This window comes from Protopterus annectens, chromosome 11.part0 (assembly GCF_019279795.1).
Source record: "Protopterus annectens isolate FY-2018-M chromosome 11.part0, PAN1.0, whole genome shotgun sequence".
Lineage (NCBI taxonomy): Eukaryota > Metazoa > Chordata > Ceratodontiformes > Protopteridae > Protopterus > Protopterus annectens.
In genome coordinates this window covers 55,883,794-55,906,102 of record NC_056745.1, presented here as the reverse complement: position 1 = coordinate 55,906,102, position 22,309 = coordinate 55,883,794, and the positions used below count along the sequence as shown (strand labels likewise).

The 22,309-nt window shown below is 40.3% G+C and overlaps 1 protein-coding gene across 5 annotated transcripts in view; it reads right to left on the bottom strand.

The window, feature by feature from the left end:
* Positions 1-22,309, bottom strand: part of PNPLA8 (patatin like phospholipase domain containing 8) — a 365,367-nt gene that overhangs the window by 155,031 nt on the left and 188,027 nt on the right. For all 5 annotated transcript variants that reach the window (XM_044087422.1, XM_044087420.1, XM_044087423.1 and 2 more), the window contains one exon: positions 10,039-10,233. In XM_044087422.1, coding sequence (XP_043943357.1) covers positions 10,039-10,233 — 195 coding nt within the window. The remainder of the gene's footprint in view (positions 1-10,038; positions 10,234-22,309) is intronic.

Below are 22,309 nucleotides of genomic sequence, written 5' to 3'. Positions count from 1 at the left end.
TAAGCACATTTAAAACTTGTTGAGGAAGTTGAGACCTGCTGTGTTTCAACACAGAATATGCCATGCTGTTAGATGAAGAGAGTGAAGCTTGACATTGAGCAGATGACCGTCCTTCTGAGATAACAGATGAGGAATCAGAGGTAAAGGCCATGGAGGCTTCTTTACCAGACTCGTAGTAGTGGGTACCAGTGTTGCGAGGCCAATCTGGAGCTATCAAAATCATCCTTGGCCTGTCTTGTCTGACCTTTAATAGTACCTTTGGAAGAAGAGGCAGAGGTGGAAAGGCATACACATGAAGGTTTTTCCAATTGAAAGACAGAGCATCCACTTTCCAAGCTGTGTGATGAAACCCCTTTGTGCAATACTTTGGTAGCTGGTGGTTTAGTGGAGAAGCGAACAGATCTATGTCTGGAGTTCCCCATGACACTGTCAATTTCTGAAATACATGAAGATCCAGTTTCCACTGTGGGGATCCATAATTTGTCTCCTTAACACATCTGCTAAGGAGTTCTGTGCTCGGCAGAAACCTTGCCTGAAGAGTTAGTTGCAGTCTCCCATAAAATCATTGCTTGCCTGCATAGAGGATAAGAATGTGTTCCCTTGCTTGTTGATGTACCACATGACAGTTGTGTTGTCTGTTAGAATCAACACCTGCCCTGGAAGAAGTAACTCCTTGAAAGCCATTAATGCAAACTGGACTGCTAACATCTCCTTCATGTTGATATGTAGATGCTGTAGTCTGGCAGGCCACTTGTCTTGTATCCACTTTCCATTTAGATGAGCTCCCAATGTCCGAGGCATCTGTCGTTAAATTTGTTTAGGTGACATTCCTGAGCCCACCACAAAATTCTTTTTGAAGGCAAGGTATTATTTGAATGACAGTGTCCAAATCCTGGCAGTGCTGTGTCCATACATTTTTGAGATACCATTGTAGCTTCCTCATATGCAGTTTGGCATTGGGAAGCACCAGAATAAGATGCCATGAACCCTAATGCTTGAAGGACTGTCCTTGCAGTCAGCACGGACTGATGAGATAGTTGATGGAAGTAAAGTGATAGACTCTTTTGTTTGTCCGGGGTTAAAAGGCCATCTGGGCTGCTGTATTCAGTCTCACACCCAGAAAGCACATGTCTTGAGAGGGTACTAGACTGGACTTTATTTCGTTCACAGAATACCTAGGCATCTTAGCACTGCTATAACATATTCCAGATGCTGTAAAGGTCTTCCTTTTCTTGAGCCAGAATCAGGCAGTCGTCCAAGTAAGGATAGATTTGAATTCCTTGTAGCCTGAAGTAAGCTATCACTGGAGCCAGAACCTTTGTGAATACTCTGTAGATAAGCCAAAGGGCAATGCAGAGAACTGATAATGAGAATTTCCAGCTCGAGATACTTCCTGCAACTTAGCCTTATAGGCACATGAAGGTAAGCTTCCTTGAGATCTAAAGTTACCATCCAGTGATCTTTGCCCAGCAGAGGTAAAAGCTGTTGTAACGTCAACATCTTGAACTTGGGAATGTCCAGATAAGTGTTGAGGAGAGAGTGTTCCCCTTCTTTGGTACTAGGAACAGGCGAGAATAAAATCCTAGGCCCCTTTCTGATACAGGAACTGGCTGAATGGCACCCATCTGGAGTAACTGAGAAATTTGCTTGTGAGCCTCTTTTCTTTGTGGAGGAGGAACGTCTGGCATGCCTTTGAAAGGAGGCATTGTATGGAAATAAAACCTGTAACCGTGGTGAATGATATCCAACACCCATCTGTCTTGAGTAATTAAATCCCAATTTTCTTTGAAAAGAGACAGTCTTCCTCCAAAGGAGCTACCAGGCGAGAATCTACTGGCAGCTGAAAAGGCAGGTCATTGGGTCTGTTTACGAAAGGACTGACCCCTGCCCTCACCAGAAGTCTGAGCAGGTGAACTCCCTGTTCTAGGCCTAAGAACCTTGAGCTCTGCCCCTACCACGTCTAGACCTACCCCTAGACTGGGAATCATAAGCAGGATATGTCCACCCCTTAGCAGGCCAATTTCTACTAAACCGGTGGCTGCACCTGCAAAAATCTTTAACAGTTTGCATAGACTTAGCTTTGTCCTCCATTTTCTTTAAAACTGCTTCCACAGGCGAACCAAACAACACATCAGACTGTAAAGGAGCATCCAAAATCCTTGTCTTAACATGCTCAGCTAAATTCTGATCCCTCAACCAGGCATGCCTGCGAAGAACAGAACTAGTGGCAGCCACCCTCGAGGAGGCCTGTACAGCATCAAAACCACATTGCAAAGAATGCTTACCCACTTGTTCAGACACATGAACCAAATCCAGCAACTCTTTACACTCAATACCTTCAAAGCGCAAAGCATCCACCTTAGATTTCAATTGTGAAAGGAGATAATTTTGATATTTTAGCATGTGAAACTGACAATTCAACTCATGGCTAGAGTGGAAGAAGTATACACTTTCTTTCCCCACCTATCCAAAGCCCTAGCCTCTTTATCAGTGGGAACAGGATTTTAACCACAGAGGCCTTAACACCTTTAGGCCCCTGAGAAACAGTTTCTGGGTCTAGGACTCTTAAACAAATACTTATGAGCTTCAGGCACCCTATAGTACCTATCGGGTTTAACAGGAGCAGGAGGCAAAGAGTCAGGGTTCAGGGAAGCCTCTGCAAAACATCTTCCACCACATTCAACACAGGAGGTATAGCTAAGGGCCTATGCTGGGGTAAACCTGGAATCAGAGTAATCCTGGCCTTCCCATTTAAAGTGCTCCCTCATAGAATGCAGAGTCTCTGAAAATGAGAAATCCTCAGGAGGAGAAGCTGTAGGAGTGGAATCATCCACATCAGAATCAGAATAAGGAGGAAACTCCTGCAAATCTTCGAAGACTCTGAAGCCTCTGAATACTGTTCCAAACACTCAAACTCGGTTCCACCCTAGGCCTCTTATCAGGAGGGGCATAGAACCTCTAATCATAGTAATCAAATCTTCTGCCATTTTAAGCATATGTTTCTTAGGCACAGAACCTGAAGTGCTAGGAGAAGCCCCCACTGAAGCTAAACTTGGCCTACCTCTCAAAGAAGTTTTGGCAACAGAAGGAGAGGCTCTAACTACCTTGGGAAGAGAGGGAAGAACAGTTACCTGAGAAGCCCCTCAGCCTGGCCTACCTCCTGAGAAGGCACATCCTGTAACAGTAAAGTCTCTGCCTGAGACTCCAAAGAAACTCCTGGCAAAACCTCTGGCTCCACAGCGCTGTTTTGTCCAAACACTAACCTGGCACAGTCTAACCGTCTTAATAGTGCGTTTGTTAAACCTAGCACATAAACAAGGTATACACAAGGTATGGTAATCCCTATGAGGTATCTGTTTCCCACAAAATACAGTTATTCACTTTTTCTGACATCCGGTTAAATACTGAGGCAAGAAAAACCAAAATGTTCTAGCAGTACTTAGCCAACTCTGATCGGGTCTGAAAATAGTAAGGACTGCAGCAATGGGGAACGAAGAACATCATCTCCAAAGCTAACTTTGGACTCCTAAAAACAGAAGCAGCTAAATTCAGGGCACCCATGCTAATGGAAAACAGGTGCCTGACTGCTGAATCATACACCAATGCACTGTACAAACACGTACATAAATGCATGGAACTAGCCATATCTATCAGAACCAAGACACTCTCCTCCAAAAAAAGCAAGCCAATCTGGTGGTCCCCTGCTATTAATAGACTCCACAACAGAAGGAAGAAACTGTTGCAGAAAAAGGCGAAGTCCCAAGGCTGGAAAAACGTCCTTATCAGCCTCAACAAAAAGTTGAGATCCCTCATCAAATCCACTAATGCCAGCTATGAAGGCAAAATTGTGGTGGGCACCAAAAACAACCACAAAGCCTTCTGTAATTATACCAAGAACCTCCACGGCAATACCCAGATTTGTCTGGAGTTACTGCACAATGGTACCTCCTATACTGAGCCAACAGATATTACCAACATACTGGCTGACAGATTCAGTGCCAACTTTATCCCTCTACCCCCCCCCCCCAAAAGGACCAATCACAATATCGGATGAATGCCAGGCACCCAACATTACTGCAGCACAGGTTAAAGTTGCATTGTCCAAGGCCAAACATACAGCCTCCATGGGACCAGATAATTGTGTTTTACATGAACTACAAAGTGAACTGGCACCACATCTGTGTGCCCTGTTCACTTGCAGCCTCACCTCAGGCTTTGTCCCTACCAAATGGTGCACTGCTACAGTCATCCCTCTCCATAAAGGGGGAGCGACTACAGACCCTGGAAGTTATCGCCCCATTAGCCTGACTAGTCTGATATGTAAAGCTATGGAACACATCATCATGGACCTGATTAATAAGGATATAGGTAATCTCCAAACTCTAGACTCCACGCAATTTGGCTTTGTAAAAGGGAGATCATGCTTGCTCAACCTGATTGACTTCTTTGAGTCAGTCACCAGCCTACTTCGATACCATTTCTCACTCAGGAATTATTGATAAATTCACCAAACTAGGCATCAGCCTCTATATCAATAGGTGGGTTGCAAACTGGTTCATAGATAGAATCCACAGTGTGAAAGTAGTGGATTCCAAGTCAGACTGCCAACCAGTCACAAGTGGAGTCCCACAAGGATCAGTCCTGCGTCCTCTCCTGTTTGGCATGTACTTCTCAAAAGTCCAGGCCTACACAAAGGGACTCAGGCTGACCAAGCTCACAGATGACTGCAAGCTGGGAGCCATTATTAACTCTCCAAGTGATGCAGACATCCTACAGAAAGGTCTCACCGAGACCAATAACTGGTATCGAAACCATGGCCTTAAGCTTAACAGCAAAAAATGCTTCGTCATCCCCTTTGGTAAAAACCCAGTTCCCATGAATTACCACACTGGCAGGAGCCCACTGAATACTGAAGGCATTATAAGAGATCCGGGGACACAGGTTGACAGCAACCTCTCCAACTACCACATTGCCACAGTGGTCAGAAAATCCTTCTATGTGGCACATCTCATTACCAAGGGTTTCGCATCCAGGAAGAAAGAGGTCATCATCTCTCTCTACTCCTCTCTCATTAGACCAATCATAGAGTATAATGCCCCATTTGGCATGTACCTCACTAGACACCTGCAACAGCTGGAGAGGCCACAGAAGTACCTCACGAAGAGGATCATAGGCCTTAAACACATGTCCTACATGGACAGACTCAAGAAACTCCAGCTATTCTCTGTCTTATATCGTCTACTTAGATGTGATCTCTGCTCATCTTACAAAGCCATGTCTGACCCAGCCCTGCTAGAAATGCTACAGCTAAAGAAATTCCAATCCCTCTGCACCACACACTCCAGATACCTCAACCTCATTACCACAATCAACAGAACATGCTGGAGGGACAGGTTTATCACCCAGAGACTGCCCATGCTCTGGAATAGACTCCCCATATATGTCAAGCAGAGCACCTCATTGGCCCTCTTTAAGAGAAATCTTGATGAGTGGATGGGAAATAGAAAGTTCACCCCAGGGATCACTCCAGTGGCTGTAGTGAATAGAGGCACTGGCAACTAACTTCAGGTGGCACGATGCCAGGCCACTTCTATGGGCTAGGCTTGTAAAGGCTCCAGGGCCATTAGCCTAGTATGCACCTATGAACTGCCAACAATGTGTTAAATATCAAAAAAAAATATTCCAATATTAAACTAACACAACTAGGGTACCACAAGGGTCCATACTTGGACCCTTACTCTTCAGTGTTTTCACCAACAACCTTCACACCTTGTCACCGCTTAGCTCCTTTATCCATTACACATATGACACTACCGTGATTTCCTCCTCTAATAGCATACATCTCCAACTCACCCAAGCCACCTTTACCTCAACACAGACATGGCTGACAGAAGCCCAGCTACTCCTAAACCCTAAAAAAAACTCTTGCTTTTCTAGGCAAAACCAATCTCATCTGACATTAAAATACTTTCTCAAGATAACACAGAAGTTCCCAGAGCTAAGCTACTAGGCATTATCATAGACAACAAACTAACTTTCGAACACCACATCTGCAATAGCATTAAAAAACACTCATCAAACTAGGAACACTCTATAAACAAAAGCTTTTCTTGGATAACTCCATCAGAAAAACCCTCGCCAACACCTATTTGTAGCAAGCTCCAATCCTGCTACCATAAAACTGCCAAATTTGACAAAGGCTACTCCTACTGTTCCCATCACTGCCTAGCTCTGCAAGAACTAAACTGTCTCGACCTCACACACCATCTAAACCTAGTTAAGCTGTCTTCTGTACATAAAATGATATATACACCTGAGAGTTGCCCAGCCCTCAGATCTGTCCTAAACCCTACACCCTCTACCAGAGCCCTCCTCTCTGAAAACAAACAACTCCTAAACATCTACATTCCAAACAAAAGAGCTGGACAGTGCCTATACTCTCATGCTACTGCCAACAGACATTACTACCACTGACCGCTTTAACAACTTCAAACACACCTTAAAAAAACATTTTCTTTATAATCAGATCTGCCCTTCTCCTTCCCTAACAGATGAACTCCATTCACTCTCTAGGGCCTTTCCTTTCTACATCTGGAGATCCCTAGACCATGAATTTCATCCACTAACCATTACTACACTGAACTATGAAACTTTATGTATTTCAACACCCTTAATTATTCCCGTCCTACTCCACAATTCTTCTAAACATATGCATGCTTCTAATATTCTGACTCTCTGCCTGATCCTCACTCTTTACCTTAATCCTACCTGACCAAAAAAAAAAAAAGTTATAATCTACCACATTACTTTTATTTAGTATTGCCTATCAAGTACATGTTTTGTTATTGTATCTACCTCTCTGTACTTATTTAGTATTCATTACTTATTTAATGTGTGCTTTAATACTTGCTTAACTTTCATGTATTTAGGAATTTTTCCTCCCCAGGCCTCCACTGAAAATGGGTTTCTGACCCAGTTGGACTTTCCCAGAAATCAAATGCTAAATAAATAAATAAATCTCTGAATTTATTAAATAAAGACTGAACAGTCCGTTTAATCTGTTGGCCCTAGTCAACAGTCTCTGAAAATGCATTTGAGGAGAGGGGCTTAAAACTGGTCTGGCTATGGAGGGAAATTAATCTTGGATACATTTTTCTCCCTCTAAAAACTCTGCTTAGGAGGGAGCTTTTCCATTCTCGTTTTCCTTCTTGAACTGATAGGTCTCTTGCAATGGGTTTTGCCACAGACTAAAAATGGTCAGTAACCACACTATATGATTTCCGAGAAGACCTCATCAATCCAAACCCGAGTTTATTCAAAGTTTCAAGTTGAAATCAAGTAGCTTCCTGCATGTGCTGCCTGATAAAGAATGAATAAGTGAAAGTCAAGGAATAACGTAAATACGATGCGGATGAAACCCATGCTGCTTCCTGTAAAAAGTCCCTTTTATCGGAACTAGAAACTGAAACATTTAACTGGCTTCAGCTAGCAGACATGCCGAGTTTCATCTTGTTTTTCAGGAACATACAAAATTACTGTTGCTGATTCCTGGACCAAGGGCTGTGCATGTACATTCACCAGTGGCATGGTTCTTTCTACTTGGAAAATTAACACCAATTTAGGAAAAGTCTTGCTTTAGAGGATTCACAATCTGTACAGAAGACGCTATACATGGAGCGATCAAAGCTGCTCTGCATCAAAGAAAGTAGAAGAGAAAATTTTTCCACCAGTTACCTCCTTCTCTGTAACATCTTATCAGTTTCCATTTTTTCTACCCCTAATGCAGTAGGAAATTCCCTGAGCATATAACACTGCTGGTTTCATACTGTTGCTGAAGTCCGTTTGACCTTTCTATAGGAAGGTAGGAAGACAGGGCCTTTGACCTCCTCAATCTTGCCACTTTGTTAAATTTGTGTCACAAATTACAAGACAAAATAGCATCTGCGGTCTAAACAAACAAGGACAGTATGTAGTTATCCTTCATGGTTACTTGTCAACCACAAGAACATGTTTTGGGTTTTTTTTTTTTTTTTACTGCTGGGACATAACTTTTAAGCAAATGGAATGAATAAGAACAATAATCCTTCATTTTGTCATGAAGGAGAATGAATATACACGACTCAACTGAAAAATATTTTTCTTTGGTTCAGAAATGCAACCAAACAGCAAACTGTTTCTCAAATGTGAAGATACATGCCAATGAGGCCTTTTTGTAAACCTGGGAAAGTTTTATGGATATCACTGTGGTTCAATGGCAAAATCCCTGTCCTCAACACTTAGGATGAAATATGTTTAATCCCCATTTCAAAGGTGAGAAAGTATTTTTTTTGTTATTCATACTTTCTGTGATTATATAAATAATAAAGAAATATGGGGCAACCAAGTTATCGGAGGACTCAATGTTTCAGCATACATTGTCTAGGAATCCCTGACTCCCAAACCCTTGCAACACATGAAAAAGTTATTGGCAAGTTGCCCATTTTGCAACAACCTAAATACCTATGCATGACACTAAAGCAGTATTTTTTTAACATTATTTGGCTATTAATTAATCACACTGAACATAACCAAGTTAAATAAATATGCTGTCATCAAGTCAATAAAAAATGACAAAAGAAACACACTTTTAACTCATCTAAGTCATCTCTTATAACATTAAACTAGATGTAACACTGTATGCATTCCTAAGAAACGCACTCTATTTATTTCAACATATGCACAAATATACTCTAATATGCATTCCATTTATATATGTCAATACTAGTGTTTACTCACTTTATAAGTTTATAATTTGCTTTATGAATCTCCTTGGTTCCTACCTGTGAGTAGTCTTTCCAGCTGGGAAACATACATGTTAATACTGAAGAAACACAATCCATATATATTCTGTGTTATCCAAACCATATAAGGATTACCCCACCCCAAATAACCAACATTTAATAGCAGTAGAAACTGGTAGTGGCTTTCGTACAGCCCATGTAATCCCTTCAATTATCCTTCAACAGAGCTGTTCGGCTATGGAACATGTCCAAAGTACATGACCATAATCTGCCTTCTTCAATCTACAATGCCAAAAAAACATCAACACTAATGCAGTGAAACAGGGAAAGGACAGGAAAAGGGCAGGGATTTTACCACTGAGCCATCCTGCCTTATATATACACTAATCCAATGTTACACAACATGGAGAAAAACAAACACCTAGTAAAAGTAAAAACACATACAGAACAATTAGGAAATTCACTCTGCTCGCCCAGTAGATGACTGATTATGTCAATGAATTGCAACCTGACCAGGAAAAACTAATCTTACTATGATTTGTCAACACGTAGCTTGACCTTCCAGGACTACTGTCAGGTGCAGAGGACACCCATCCCCCATTATTAAGGAGTCAATGCCCTACGTTTGCAATGAAAAGCCATAATTTTACATAATAATCTTGGACACATTTATTCAGAGGATGCTGAGAGATGAACTAACATGAGCACATCAGCCTGTCTGTCTTACACTTGTAAGCTGTGACATCCCTGCACCTACACTTTGCCAGGTATATAAGATGTCCTATGTTGCCACCTCTTATTTAGGTAAGAATATACAAACTTATAAACTAGTACAAATAAACTTTAGGGCACAAACACTACTACCCTCAAAGCAAGAAACTCACATTCATTAGAAGTCAAAATACATTGGTTTACTCAGACTGCTAATACATGGGATAAGACTGACACATAAATTTCAATGGTACTGGTAACGCACATTAACCTTCAAACAGATGTATATAATTACAGACATAAATATTAGAAAGCTGAACAACTATGCAAAATCAGTAAGAGTTTACTCTCTATTTTTCATTTTCTGAGCATACAGAGAAGTGCGTATGTTCAAAGAAAATTATCGTCTTCAGCAGCCTTTATCAGTTACCACCTTCCCCAACAAAACCAACTGTTTTTGGGGAGTATGTTTTTCAGAAAATTGTTATAACCATGTCATACATGTACTGGTAGAAAAAGACAATGTTAGCAGAACAGCAGTTCTTACCTGATGAAGATCATTCCCAAGGGCATATTCCTGAAAGTACCCTGGTGCAGCAGAGGATGCTCGAATAGCCTGCCACAGTTTGTACTGACTGCTTCCAAGATAGTGGGATTTTACACCAGGAAAATGGTTATAGTTCCTGAAAATAAATGCCTTCAGTGGTGTCCCTCTGTTCACTATGGTGCTCACTGCTGCAATCTGGAATTAAAAAAAAATAAAGCATGCATTGATAAGTGCATACGGCACAAATAAAGGTCAAATCATAAAAAGTAAGATTAGTTTTCAGACCAGCTTGTATTTAATACAGTATTAACATAACTAATGAACAATGAAAGTTTACAAAAAAATGCACATGTGCATGTACACACACACACACCTTAAATGTTGACCATTAAATTGTTAGAGGCTTCATGTACATTCCAGATGAAGTGGAAAAGAAAAGTTAGAAACATTACACCAGTACTTTCATCCTAGGTCAGGACTTCATCTGATTATTAGATAATATTAAATGTATAAACCCTAAATTAAGTTCAACATCAAATAATGTAAATAACCACTCAGGATTCTAGATCAGTCAGTCAGTCACTAGAACACCTTAAAAGTACAGGACCCAATGATGGTACCAAGCCAAAAAGGAGGAAGAAAATGTACTGCTGTACTCCCTACTGAAAGTGTCAACTCTACATCCCACCAAGGTTTAATAAACTCTTGGAAGTTCCCCATGCCAGCTGGTTCACAAGTGCCATAATTGGAACTGCAACAAACACAACAGCCCACATACACAGATATGTGCTATGCTTTGATATACAACCTGGTTGGCTGTTGAGGAGCATTTTCTTTCATACCTTTTACTCTAGACTTCCTGAGGTTTGGGAAGTGTACAGTTATAAGGAACATTTTCCATTAATGGCTAGATAAACTAAACTATTCGCTGTTTACTACCTATACATGGAAAACATATTGATTTAGCATTCGTCTTTAAAATTACCACACTGAAGAGTCACTTTTGGTAGTGGATTGCAGACATTTTGTACATTAGCCAATTTTCCATGACTTCATCAGTGGAGTGGTGGTCACTTTCAGCATGCAGCCCCCCTTCTCTAGAGGAAAATATATCTTCACTGAAAATGAAGGACCAGGTGGCCTCACAACCTGAAAGTGAAGTACCCACCATCAAAACCTATGATAAGTTTGGCTGTAGGACACTGGAACAGACTGACAATCATGTTAAGGCCTGTTGGACAACAAATGGTGGCCTTGAAATTTGGTGGCTTGATGGCACCAAAAACTCATAGTCCTCTGTAGCAACAGCATTCCCAGGTATACCAACAGCACCATGAAGACTGTGGTGACCATTAAGTCAAGCAGATGCTGAGTGATGAACATAGAGTGAGGAAGTCCTCACCTCAGGAAGCCAGAAATGCGACCTCCTGGGTTCTTGCCATGGGTAGGAATTATTGTTATTAATGTATACTCAACTCTGCTCTAAAGAAGAACTTCCTCTAGCTGAGATCAAAGAAGACTTCTGTTTTATGATCACACCTATCGAAGCACACAAAATCAGTCTCCAAGGAGTACTTCAACAGAGCAACTAACACCTAGTCAAACAGTTAATGGAAGTTCAGGAGATACTTCTCCTTCAAGGCAACAGCTACTATTTTCTAGAACTTAAAGATTCAGAACACAGAGGAATGCTTAGAGAACAACACTTTTAGTGGACGTAATTAATACTTACAGCAGAGAAGAGGAATCTTCTATTCTAATCCAAATAATAATGTGACAAAATGAATCCACCATGACAAGCAACACAATCCAGGTGCCCTAAAGGAACAATAGCATGATCCCCTACACGTAAATCATCCAGAAAAGAAACTTACAGAATGTGCAAGTTGCTGTCACTGAGCTCCATCCAGAATGGAGTGGAAGTTGTTCATCCTCTTTTGAACAGAAAAGACACAGGAGCACAATCTCCACCCATCATCAGTCTTTAGAACAACCTCAAGTTGCCTTCTAAGCACTACAGTTTATGCCTTTCCTAATAGCTTCACTGAGATGACATGCTCTGCCAACGGAGCTCTTTCTGGGAAAAAAATAATTAACTTTATTATGTGGCCCAAATGTGACCACATTAGGAATCCAACAGTCTTTTGTGGAGGGTCCTTCAAACTGAAATAATCTTGAAACAAAACTACGTCCCATGAGCAGCCCAGACCAGAATCTGAGCTGAAGTAGGATGGCTTTACAGAATCATAACGCTGAGTGACTTTGTAATAAATGGGGACCCTTCCATGGATGTCAAGTTAGCCTCTTAAAAAGCCCTCCACTTAGTAAGAACCTGTTTCCTTTCAGTAGGCATGTGATCAGATTCACAGCTGACAGGTTGAAGAGCATATCCTACAAAAGTTGGTATCTAGGAGTTTTTCCAGAGTTCTTCGTTAAGGGGAAAATAATCTTAAGTACACTATGCTGCACAGACACAAACTAAATCAAAAATATAGCAGACAACAGATTAATATCAGATGATCAAGTTTTAGAAACTCAAAATTCATACGGTGGAGACCATATGTTCGTGATTCCAACAATTTGAATGTTAAAAAAAAAAGAACTATGTTTTTGCAAATTAAATTATTTGTACGAATTCCATGATCACACTTCAGTAAGAAAAAGGATAAATATCTCAGTTAAAGAATATCCATGTAGATCATATTACAGTGGGGACAGGGGAATTTACCCTTTTCCCCATTGTAGTACAATCTTGGAGTTGGTATATATAATTTGGGGGGGGGGTGCAGCTGGGGCTTTCCCCTGGAAAGACAGATTTTTTTTTACAGCTGAGCTTTCAGAAACTCAAGTATATGGTCTTGATCATATGAATTTAGAGTTTCTGAAACTCAATAACATGCTATAAATCCCACACAACATGGTATTTCACTGTAGTTACTGCAGACAATGTCTCATACAGGTACTAATACACTCCAGACTCAGGGAAGTCACTGAGCTTTTGCAGTTCTTTCTTCACAATGTGGACCAGAAGTGGTAAAGGTAAAATAAAAAGTTAAGATATTCAAACTAATGTGACATTAGAGGGCACTTTCTTGCCAAACCTTTATTTAAAAAAAAAAAAAAAAAAACACTTTCATACTACCAGTTCAGTAATGAGACAACTTAATGCTGTGCTCTCTGGGAACTATGCTAGACTGAAGAGGTCACAAGATGTTTTACTCTGCCACCGTCTTCACAAAGTGGGCTAACAGCTTCTCCATGATTTATTGCATGGCAGTTTTGATGAAATATGGTCACTTATGCTAATTAAAGTATGACCAACCTCCACGCATGCACAGCTCAGTGCACGGACCACAAATGTAATCAAGAATCAGAATACAACCAGCACTCAGTCGACGTGATATATATTTTATTCAGTAGCACATTCCAAGTAAAACCACAAACTGGTTTTGGCAAAAGCATGCATCAGTGCAAATCTTAAAAACTACAAATGTTAATTAATAAAAATGCATTTAAATATACATAGAGACAAAACTTCCTCCCAAGAAGTGTAGCATAACCAATCAAATTGTCTCATTCAAGCCACGCGGAAATAAAGCCACTAATGTTACAGTCCAAGTTTGTTCCTTTCTACTCAAGATATCTTGTCATCCCAATTTATTAGAACCACAAAATGATATCCTATCAATGGCAGTAACCTAAAACTAGCTGTGGGATGGTGAATTACATATTTATATAATGCAATGGATGTACGAAGATTTTTGATATCACTACAATATTCAAAAATCCGTGTTTTAAACTAAAATGATGTTTTGTCAACATAAAAGGCAGAACAACCCCAACTAGTTAAAATAAATAACCTCTTCTGATGTACATGCACTGAAAGATCGGATATCAAAAACCTGGGAAGTGTTGGCAGAACAAAACTGTTTCTTACAAGCTGAACAGTGTCCACACAGATAACAACCCTGCAATTTATACCATCCATAGGACGTTATCTGTCAAACCCAAAGTGCCCTTCTTACAATGGTTGACTTGACTACCTATTGTTCTGCTATGTCTACAAGAAACAGTCACTGGAAAGGAATCAAATCTACCAACCTCTTTTCAAATAATAAAATATGCCAATGTTTACATATTAATTTCTGGAAAGCTGTAGAATTGCTCCAAAATGTGGTAACAAATCTAAGAGTGGAATTCTACTCTCCTCCTCTCTCATAAAATAATCAGCTCTATTAACACTCTTAACAGTATGGTAAGTCCTATATAAATCTTGATACTTACTACCCTGGTAAAGAAACTATTGAAGAACTCTGGTATGTTGATCTCACTGCTCACCACTAGAATAAAATTATTTATTTACATTTGTTGACCGGGAGTGTCCGACTGGACGTAGGTCCATTTTCAGTGGAGGCCCGGGGAGAAAAACTCCACAGTTAAAATATACAGACAGTAGTTACATTGGTCTTACACAGCAATTAACAATTTGATCAACATAGCAATTAACAATTACAAACATAGTTACAGATGAAGAACATAGTACATCAGTAGACAATTAGAATCTTTATCATCTGCAAAGTACATAACAGACATTAACAATTGTTACAATAAGAAATTCCTGCTGTATAATAAGTAGTTAGGCTTATGATCATCCGAGCTTGCTATAATCAAGGTAGTTAGTGGGGTGGAAAGAAAGGTAGTGGGTGGATGGGATGGGTGATTAGAGGGGAAGTTGCAAGGGCATAGCCAGCATGCTTTTAGTAAAGTTTTGAAGTGGGTGCATGATGGTACAGAGGTAATTGTTGGTGGAAGGGAGTTCCATAATTTGGCTATGGTGCAAGAGAATAGTGCTTCACCATCAGAGTTATTGGCTTTAGTGACCTGTAAGTGATTTTTGTTGCTGGATCTTAGTCGTCTGGTGGTGCGATAGGGTTGGAGTAGATTCTGGAGAGATGGGACTTTTAGTGGATGGTTTACTAGTTTGTGGGCAAGTGTGAGTTGATACCATTGAAGGAGGTGAAATTTTTTTGAATCTCAAAAACTGAGATTTTGGAATGTTTCTAACATAAGGGGATGGCAACTGGAGGATTCCAAAAAGGAATTATAGTCATATTGTTTACTAAAAACAAAAGTATCTAAAGTGTCATCTTGATTTTTAGAGATCAGAACATCCAAAAATATTTTATTAAGATCATAATTAATAATAAACTGCAGACCTCACTTGTTTTCATTGAGATACTGTACATATTCTTGTAAAAAAAAAAAAAAAAAAAAAAAAAAAAACACATCAGACTTCCACACCAACAGACAATAATCCAAGTATCTCCCCCATATGTCCATGACATCAAGAAAACTATTATGACTGTCCTCATATATAAGTTGTTCCTCCAAATAACCCATAAATAAATCAGCATAAATGGGAGCAAAAGATGCTCCCACTGCTGTATCTTTTAAATGAAAAAAAAAAAAAACATTCTCCATTGAAATAGAAAATTGTTTTTGTCAACAAATGTTCTGTTAAACTAAAAATTTAATGAATCCGGGGCTATAAATGGATATTCTCTCATGCCAATATTGTAATCCCACCAATCAAAAAACAATAGGCAACCTATGTTCAACAGCAATTTATATACCATCAGAGAACAACATTGTTACCACTGAAAATGGTCTGCACTGGATAGCCAAACAAATTAACCATGAAACTATAACACTTGGAGACTTAAATATTGATTGGCAACTCATAAATTCTACTACCCCCACTGAATCCATAAACCTGTACAACATCAAACAATTAATAACCACACCCACTAGAATTAATAAAACCTCAGGGAGATACTCAACATTAGACTAGATTCTTACAAATAAACCAAACAAACTAATAAAAGTGGGCTGCTTCTCAGACAGCATAAGTGACCACATACCAACATATACTATTAGAACTCATCATGACCTAGATAAACATATTACCTATAATCAAATAAAAATACAACCAATTTCAGCAAAAATATTTTCAATGATGAAACACTAAAACAATATAACTGGAACACACTTAGAACAATGCCACTAGATACTGCTGAGAACACTTGAATAATGTACTCTTACAGACCTTAAATAATCTAGCATCAGTACATAAGAAAAGAACAAAGTCCAACCACTCACTGTGGCTGACAAAAGAAACAAAAAAGTCATGATAAAAAGGGATAAAGCCTGGAAAAATTGGTACAAAAATAGAACTCAAATGCCTTCCAGCAACTTAGACATCTTAGAAACTTTGCAGAACTCCATGTCAAACAGGACAAGCAAATGCCAACCTACAAGACAAACATCAAAACAACCCAAAACCTTGTTGGTCATCACTAAATGAACTAGTCCACCTTGACAAGACCACCACTCCTTCTCCAAAAACAGACAATAAGACAAACTCCATCAACACACAGTTTAATTCCTACTTTACACAATCAATATGACCTCTCAGACACTAATGCATCTGCCCCCTCTCTCGACTCCTGTCCAACCAAAACCACCTACAACTCTTCAATTTTAGTCCAGTACCTACCTCACTTGTAAGGAAGGTGCTCCTTAAACTAAAAACTACTTCCACAGCTGGAGACCAGCTACCATCAGACTACCTAAAATTGGCAACTGAAGTCATAGCCTTCCCTGGGTCCATACTAATTAATAGGTCCACTGCAGAAAGATGCGTCCCATCACTGTGGAATAAATCCTACATCATACCGCTGCACAAAGGAAGGACATTTACAGAGTTTAATAACTACAGACCAATAGCAATTTTCTCCCCCCTCTCCAAAATATTAGAGAAATGCATCCATATGCAGCTGATGCAATACCTAACCTCAAATCCCCAGCTCTCAGAAACACAACACAGCTTTAGGCCCCAGAACAGCACCACTACTGCTCTACTACATTTTACCAACATAATAAACCAACATAGAAACAATGGTCTGCTTGTGTCCACCATGTTCTTAGACTTGTCAAAGGCATTTAATAGTCTTACACAAGCAGCTGCTCATTTGGAGCTCTTCTGAGCTCTCTTCCTTCTTCCATCCGCACTATCTCCTGCAACCCTCACATCCAGCTGGGAACCACCTGCTATCCTTCTCCCTAGCATGCCTCTGGAACTCTCTTCCTTCTTCCATCCGCACTATCTCCTGCAACTCTCATGTCCAGCTGGGAACCACCTGCTATCCTTCTCCCTAGCATGCCTCTGGAACTCTCTTCCTTCTTCCATCCGCACTATCTCCTGCAACTCTCATGTCCAGCTGGGAACCACCTGCTATCCTTCTCCCTAGCATGCCTCTGGAACGCTCTTCCTTCTTCCATCCGCACTCTCCTGCAACCCTCACATGCAGCTGGGAACCACCTGCTATCCTTCTCCCTAGCACGCCTCTGGAACTCTCTTCCTTCTTCCATCCGCACTCTCCTGCAACCCTCACATGCAGCTGGGAACCACCTGCTATCCTTCTCCCTAGCACGCCTCTGGAACTCTCTTCCTTCTTCCATCCGCACTCTCCTGCAACCCTCACATGCAGCTGGGAACCACCTGCTATCCTTCTCCCTAGCATGCCTCTGGAACTCTCTTCCTTCTTCCATCCGCACTATCTCCTGCAACTCTCACGTCCAGCTGGGAACCACCTGCTATCCTTCTCCCTAGCACACCTCTGGAACTCTCTTCCTTCTTCTATCCATACCATCTCCTGCAACCCTCACGTCCAGCTGGGAACCACCTGATATCCTTCTCTCTAGCACGCCTCTGGAACTCTCTTCCTTCTTCAATCTGTACTGTCACCTGCAACCCACATGTCCAGCTGGGAACCACCTGCTATCCTTCTCCCTAGCATGCCTCTGGAACTCTCTTCCTTCTTCCATCCATCCGCACTATCTCCTGCCTTTCCTCATTCAAAGCCTCATTGCACTCACATCTTGCCTCACAATGGATATGCTCCTGCTCCCATCCTACCTAAGCTTCACATAAACAGAAATTAAAAGGTTGTCATATAGAAAATTTATTTAGTACACTTAGAAGAATCTAGTCGCATCAAAGTAATAAATGGAAGTTGTAAGCCCTGTACCGTAATTAACTTGGAATACATTACTAATATAACTATAAAAGTATAACAATATATCCATACAAATAAAACTTCACTTCACCCATAATGCCATTGCTTTTCTCTCGATGTAATGCTACACTCCTGCTTTTTCACATCCAGACCTTTAAAGTGTCACTCTTATTCTCTGAGTCTGTACTTTTGTGTCTCAACCTTACTGTAGAAACTGTACTTTGTTCCTACGTCACCATTTCAGACAATTAATGTTTCTAAATCTAATGTCCTCCGACTACTTTATTTTAGAAAATGTATTGTAGACTCATTCTAATTTTAGCAATTGTATATTTAATTTCAAGCGGACTCATTCTTATTTTAGAAATTGTATAATTAATTTCAATGTTTCTCCTTATACTTCTGTACATTCTAAACAAAAATTTTTTTTTTCTATGTAAAACTCACTGTAATTTAATTTGTCTTGGAGCTTTTCTCCCCAGGACTCCACTGAAAATGGGTTCCTTGGCCCAATGGACTATCCTGGTAAAACAACTGCAAATAAATAAATAAATACATAATAAATTTGACTCTACTCAACTGGACTTTCACAATACTCCTTGCCATGGTTTCTTAGTCTCCTATCTGGAAGGTAACAAGTCGTTAAATGGCAACAAACCTACTTATCCTTTTAACCAGTCACTACAGGTGTCCCTCAGGGCTCTCTCCTGGGTAATCTCCTATTTAACATATTTATTAATAAACCTCCACACCTCCGCTCACCATGCTACTTTAATTCAGAGTGCAGATGGCTCAACATTAACATGTGCATTCTCAACAATACATAAGCACCAAGACATTACCCAAAAATCTTTCTCCCCTGTAGAAACCTAGCTCAAAGAAAAAAAATCTACTACTCAACCCCAAGAAAACTAAGTTCATGCTTTTTACTTCAAAAAGTTGCCAAAATCAAAAGCAATCTTTTACCATAAAGTCAGCAATAATATGGTCATTGAATTTGTATCTCACAGTAAACTTCTAGGCGTTATAACAAATTAAAATTTCAAATATGACCAGCATACACTGCACACCATTAAATCTACACACCAGAAACTAAGCTCCCTTTATAGGATCAATGGATTTCTTACAGTTACTGCAAGGAAAAACTCTAGCCACCACCTTATTGCCAACTGTCTTATATGCTGCTCCTAACCTAACAAACTTAAGCAATATTCAAAGAAAGAAACGCCTCCTGCTACAATAAAATAGCTAAATTTGCAACCAATCTCCCTCATAGGACTCACCATTGTCATAGCTTAAAGCAATGAAGCTGGCTTGAACTACACAACTACCTAACATATTCACAACTACTACAGCACAAACTCATTCATCATTAAGAAAAATTCCCTGCACTACAAAACTTATAACTGCCCTATTGTCCAGCAAGGGATCTCTGTTCTAGTAACAAATTCTTACTACTCTCAAAAAAAGTCAAATAATGTCACAGGAGACTTGCTGTACTCTCAATACACTGCTAAACTCTGGAATACATGCAAATAAAACACTCTGACATACTCAATAGTTTTAAATCACTGCTTCAGGAACATCTTAACCAATCCTGGTCCTGCACATGCTCATCACAAGGTTAAAACTTTGTGTTCACCATACAATCCTCTTCCAATGCTCTCCTTAAATTGAACACTCTCAACCTCTCCTGAAATGACAAAACAATTTTTATACACAACTGCTGCCTGTACAATCCACTAAACTGCATGAGGGATTTTCTCTTTAGTAATTTCTACCTCTGTAAAATTTTACATTATGTACAAATGTAACTATTGTATGTGTATAAATGTAAATAGAAATGTAACTACCCTATGTTTAACTGGAACTTGGTATAATGCACATGGAGCTTTTTTCCCTGGGCCTCCGCTGAAAATGGGTATTATCCAGTTGGACCTTCACAGTAAACAAAGACAAATAAATAAATGAATGAATGAGAAAACATGAACAGAGGTTCCTGGACACTAACCAACACTAACTCTCTAGGTGAGATGGTACCCTACCCTATTAGGTGCTCAATTTATTTGAGACTGTTCTTATAGATACGACACCAAAATGCTACACATCCACAGCTGCCCTATCATTGGTCAGATGAGAACACTGTGCTGTCCTTTTCAAAATATAAATGCCTAAAATACCCTCCAGTGTTGCTGTCTTCAGGGATTTCTCCACGGCCAATGTTCAAGCACTCTTTTAGACCTCAACAGATTTAAAATATTTCGTCCCTATTGGGAATGTGCAGCAAATGTGGATGTTTGTACAATTGATTTCTACTCCTCCCCAAACTCCTGTATCAAGGCACTTTTTCGCATCTGTCACAAATGCAACATCAATTTTGGAAACAGGCCCTTACATTGGAACTCCAGTATCAACAAATTTTACAATAAAAGGGAAAAAAAAACTGCTGGACCTAAGAAATAAACTCAAACCGCCCCAAGCTGGAAGTTAAAAAGGAAAGCACATAACACAGGAATATCATCAACACTTGCAGAGCCATGTGTGACTTAAGCACTCATTCAAAGATAACCACAAAGCCTTTTTTAACTACATCATGAACCTTAGTAAAAATACTCAACACTGCACAGAGTTGCTAAGAATGGTACCACATACTCTGACTCAGAAAACATTGCCAAAGTATCGGTGGGTAAATTGCATTCAAAAACTTCTCCCACTTGTTTCCTCCCCTCTCATTCAGTCATATTTCAATATCAAATAGCAGTACTTCCATGGGTCCAAACAACATCCCAGTTTGTCTCCTCATTAGAAATGAACACTGCCTCACTGATTCTCTAGTAAACCTCTTCAACATTAGTCTCTCCACCTGAGGCCTGGAGGGCAGCTATAGCAGGAAACCCTCCACAAGGGTGGCCCAACTACTGACCTGCAGGACTACAGACCAAACAATCTTACTATTACCATTTGTAACGGTATACTTCATTTGGAACTCAAACAATGATCTGCAGCTTACATGCTCTTGATCCTAACCAATATGGCCTGTGAGAAAGGTCTGTACTGATTATTAACTCTGGTGAGTTCCTTCAGAAAGTCACTGAAGCAGTAGATAACAGCAAATTGATGTGCACTGCCTATCTAAATTTAACAAAGAGTTTTGACTCTATTTCACTCTCTTTCATGAAGAAACAGATGTGATTAAATGTGAATCTTTATGCCATTTGCTGTATCATAAACTAGCTGTCGGACAGAACCCACATAGTCCTGTCTGACACACAGATCATCAGTGGCATCTCACCCAGTCAGATCATCAGTGGCATCTCACCCAGTCAGATCATCAATGGCATTTCATCTAGTAAGATAATCAGTGGCATCTCACCCAGTCAGCTCATCAGTGGCATCTCACCCAGGCATCTTACTCAGTCAGCTCATCAGTGGCATCTCACCCAGTCAGATCATCAGTGGCATCTCACACAGGCATCTTACCCAGTCAGCTCATCAGTGGCATCTCACCTAGTCAGATCAGTGGCATCTCACCCAGTCAGATCATCAGTGGCATCTCACCCAGTCAGATCATCAGTGGCATCTCACCCAGGCATCTTACCCAGTCAGCTCATCGGTGGCATCTCACCCAGTCAGATCATCAGTGGCATCTCACCCAGGCATCCTATCCAGTCAGCTCATCAGTGGCATCTCACCCAGTCAGATCATCAGTGGCATCTCACCCAGTTCACGTTTGCGATATCACTCTTCACCATACACTTTGATGTCCAAGCTGATGCCTAGGATCTCTGGGTGACTAAGTATGCTGAAGACTGCTAACTTGTAGCTGTCATCACATTACCAAGTGCCATCCATATCCTCACCCACACAAACTCCTGGTGTCAGGATCATGGTCTTAAGTTTAATGCAAGGAAATGAAAAGCAAAACGGTCCTAAGTATACTTTATACATGCCCCAGGGTAATTTTATTAAGGGTTGGACAGAGGTTTGGACGAAAGGTGGTCAAGCATTTGCAGGTTGTCCCTGTCAATAAGAGGCACAGTTGCCAGAAAAGAGGTATATTTATGATTCCTCATCCACTTGTCCAAGCTATGTTTGAATCTGGTTAAGGAAAAACTTTGCTTCACATGGATGGGAAGCCTTTTGCAGAGGAGGGGTAGTTTCTGGAACACACACCTGTCCTCCAACATGCCCTA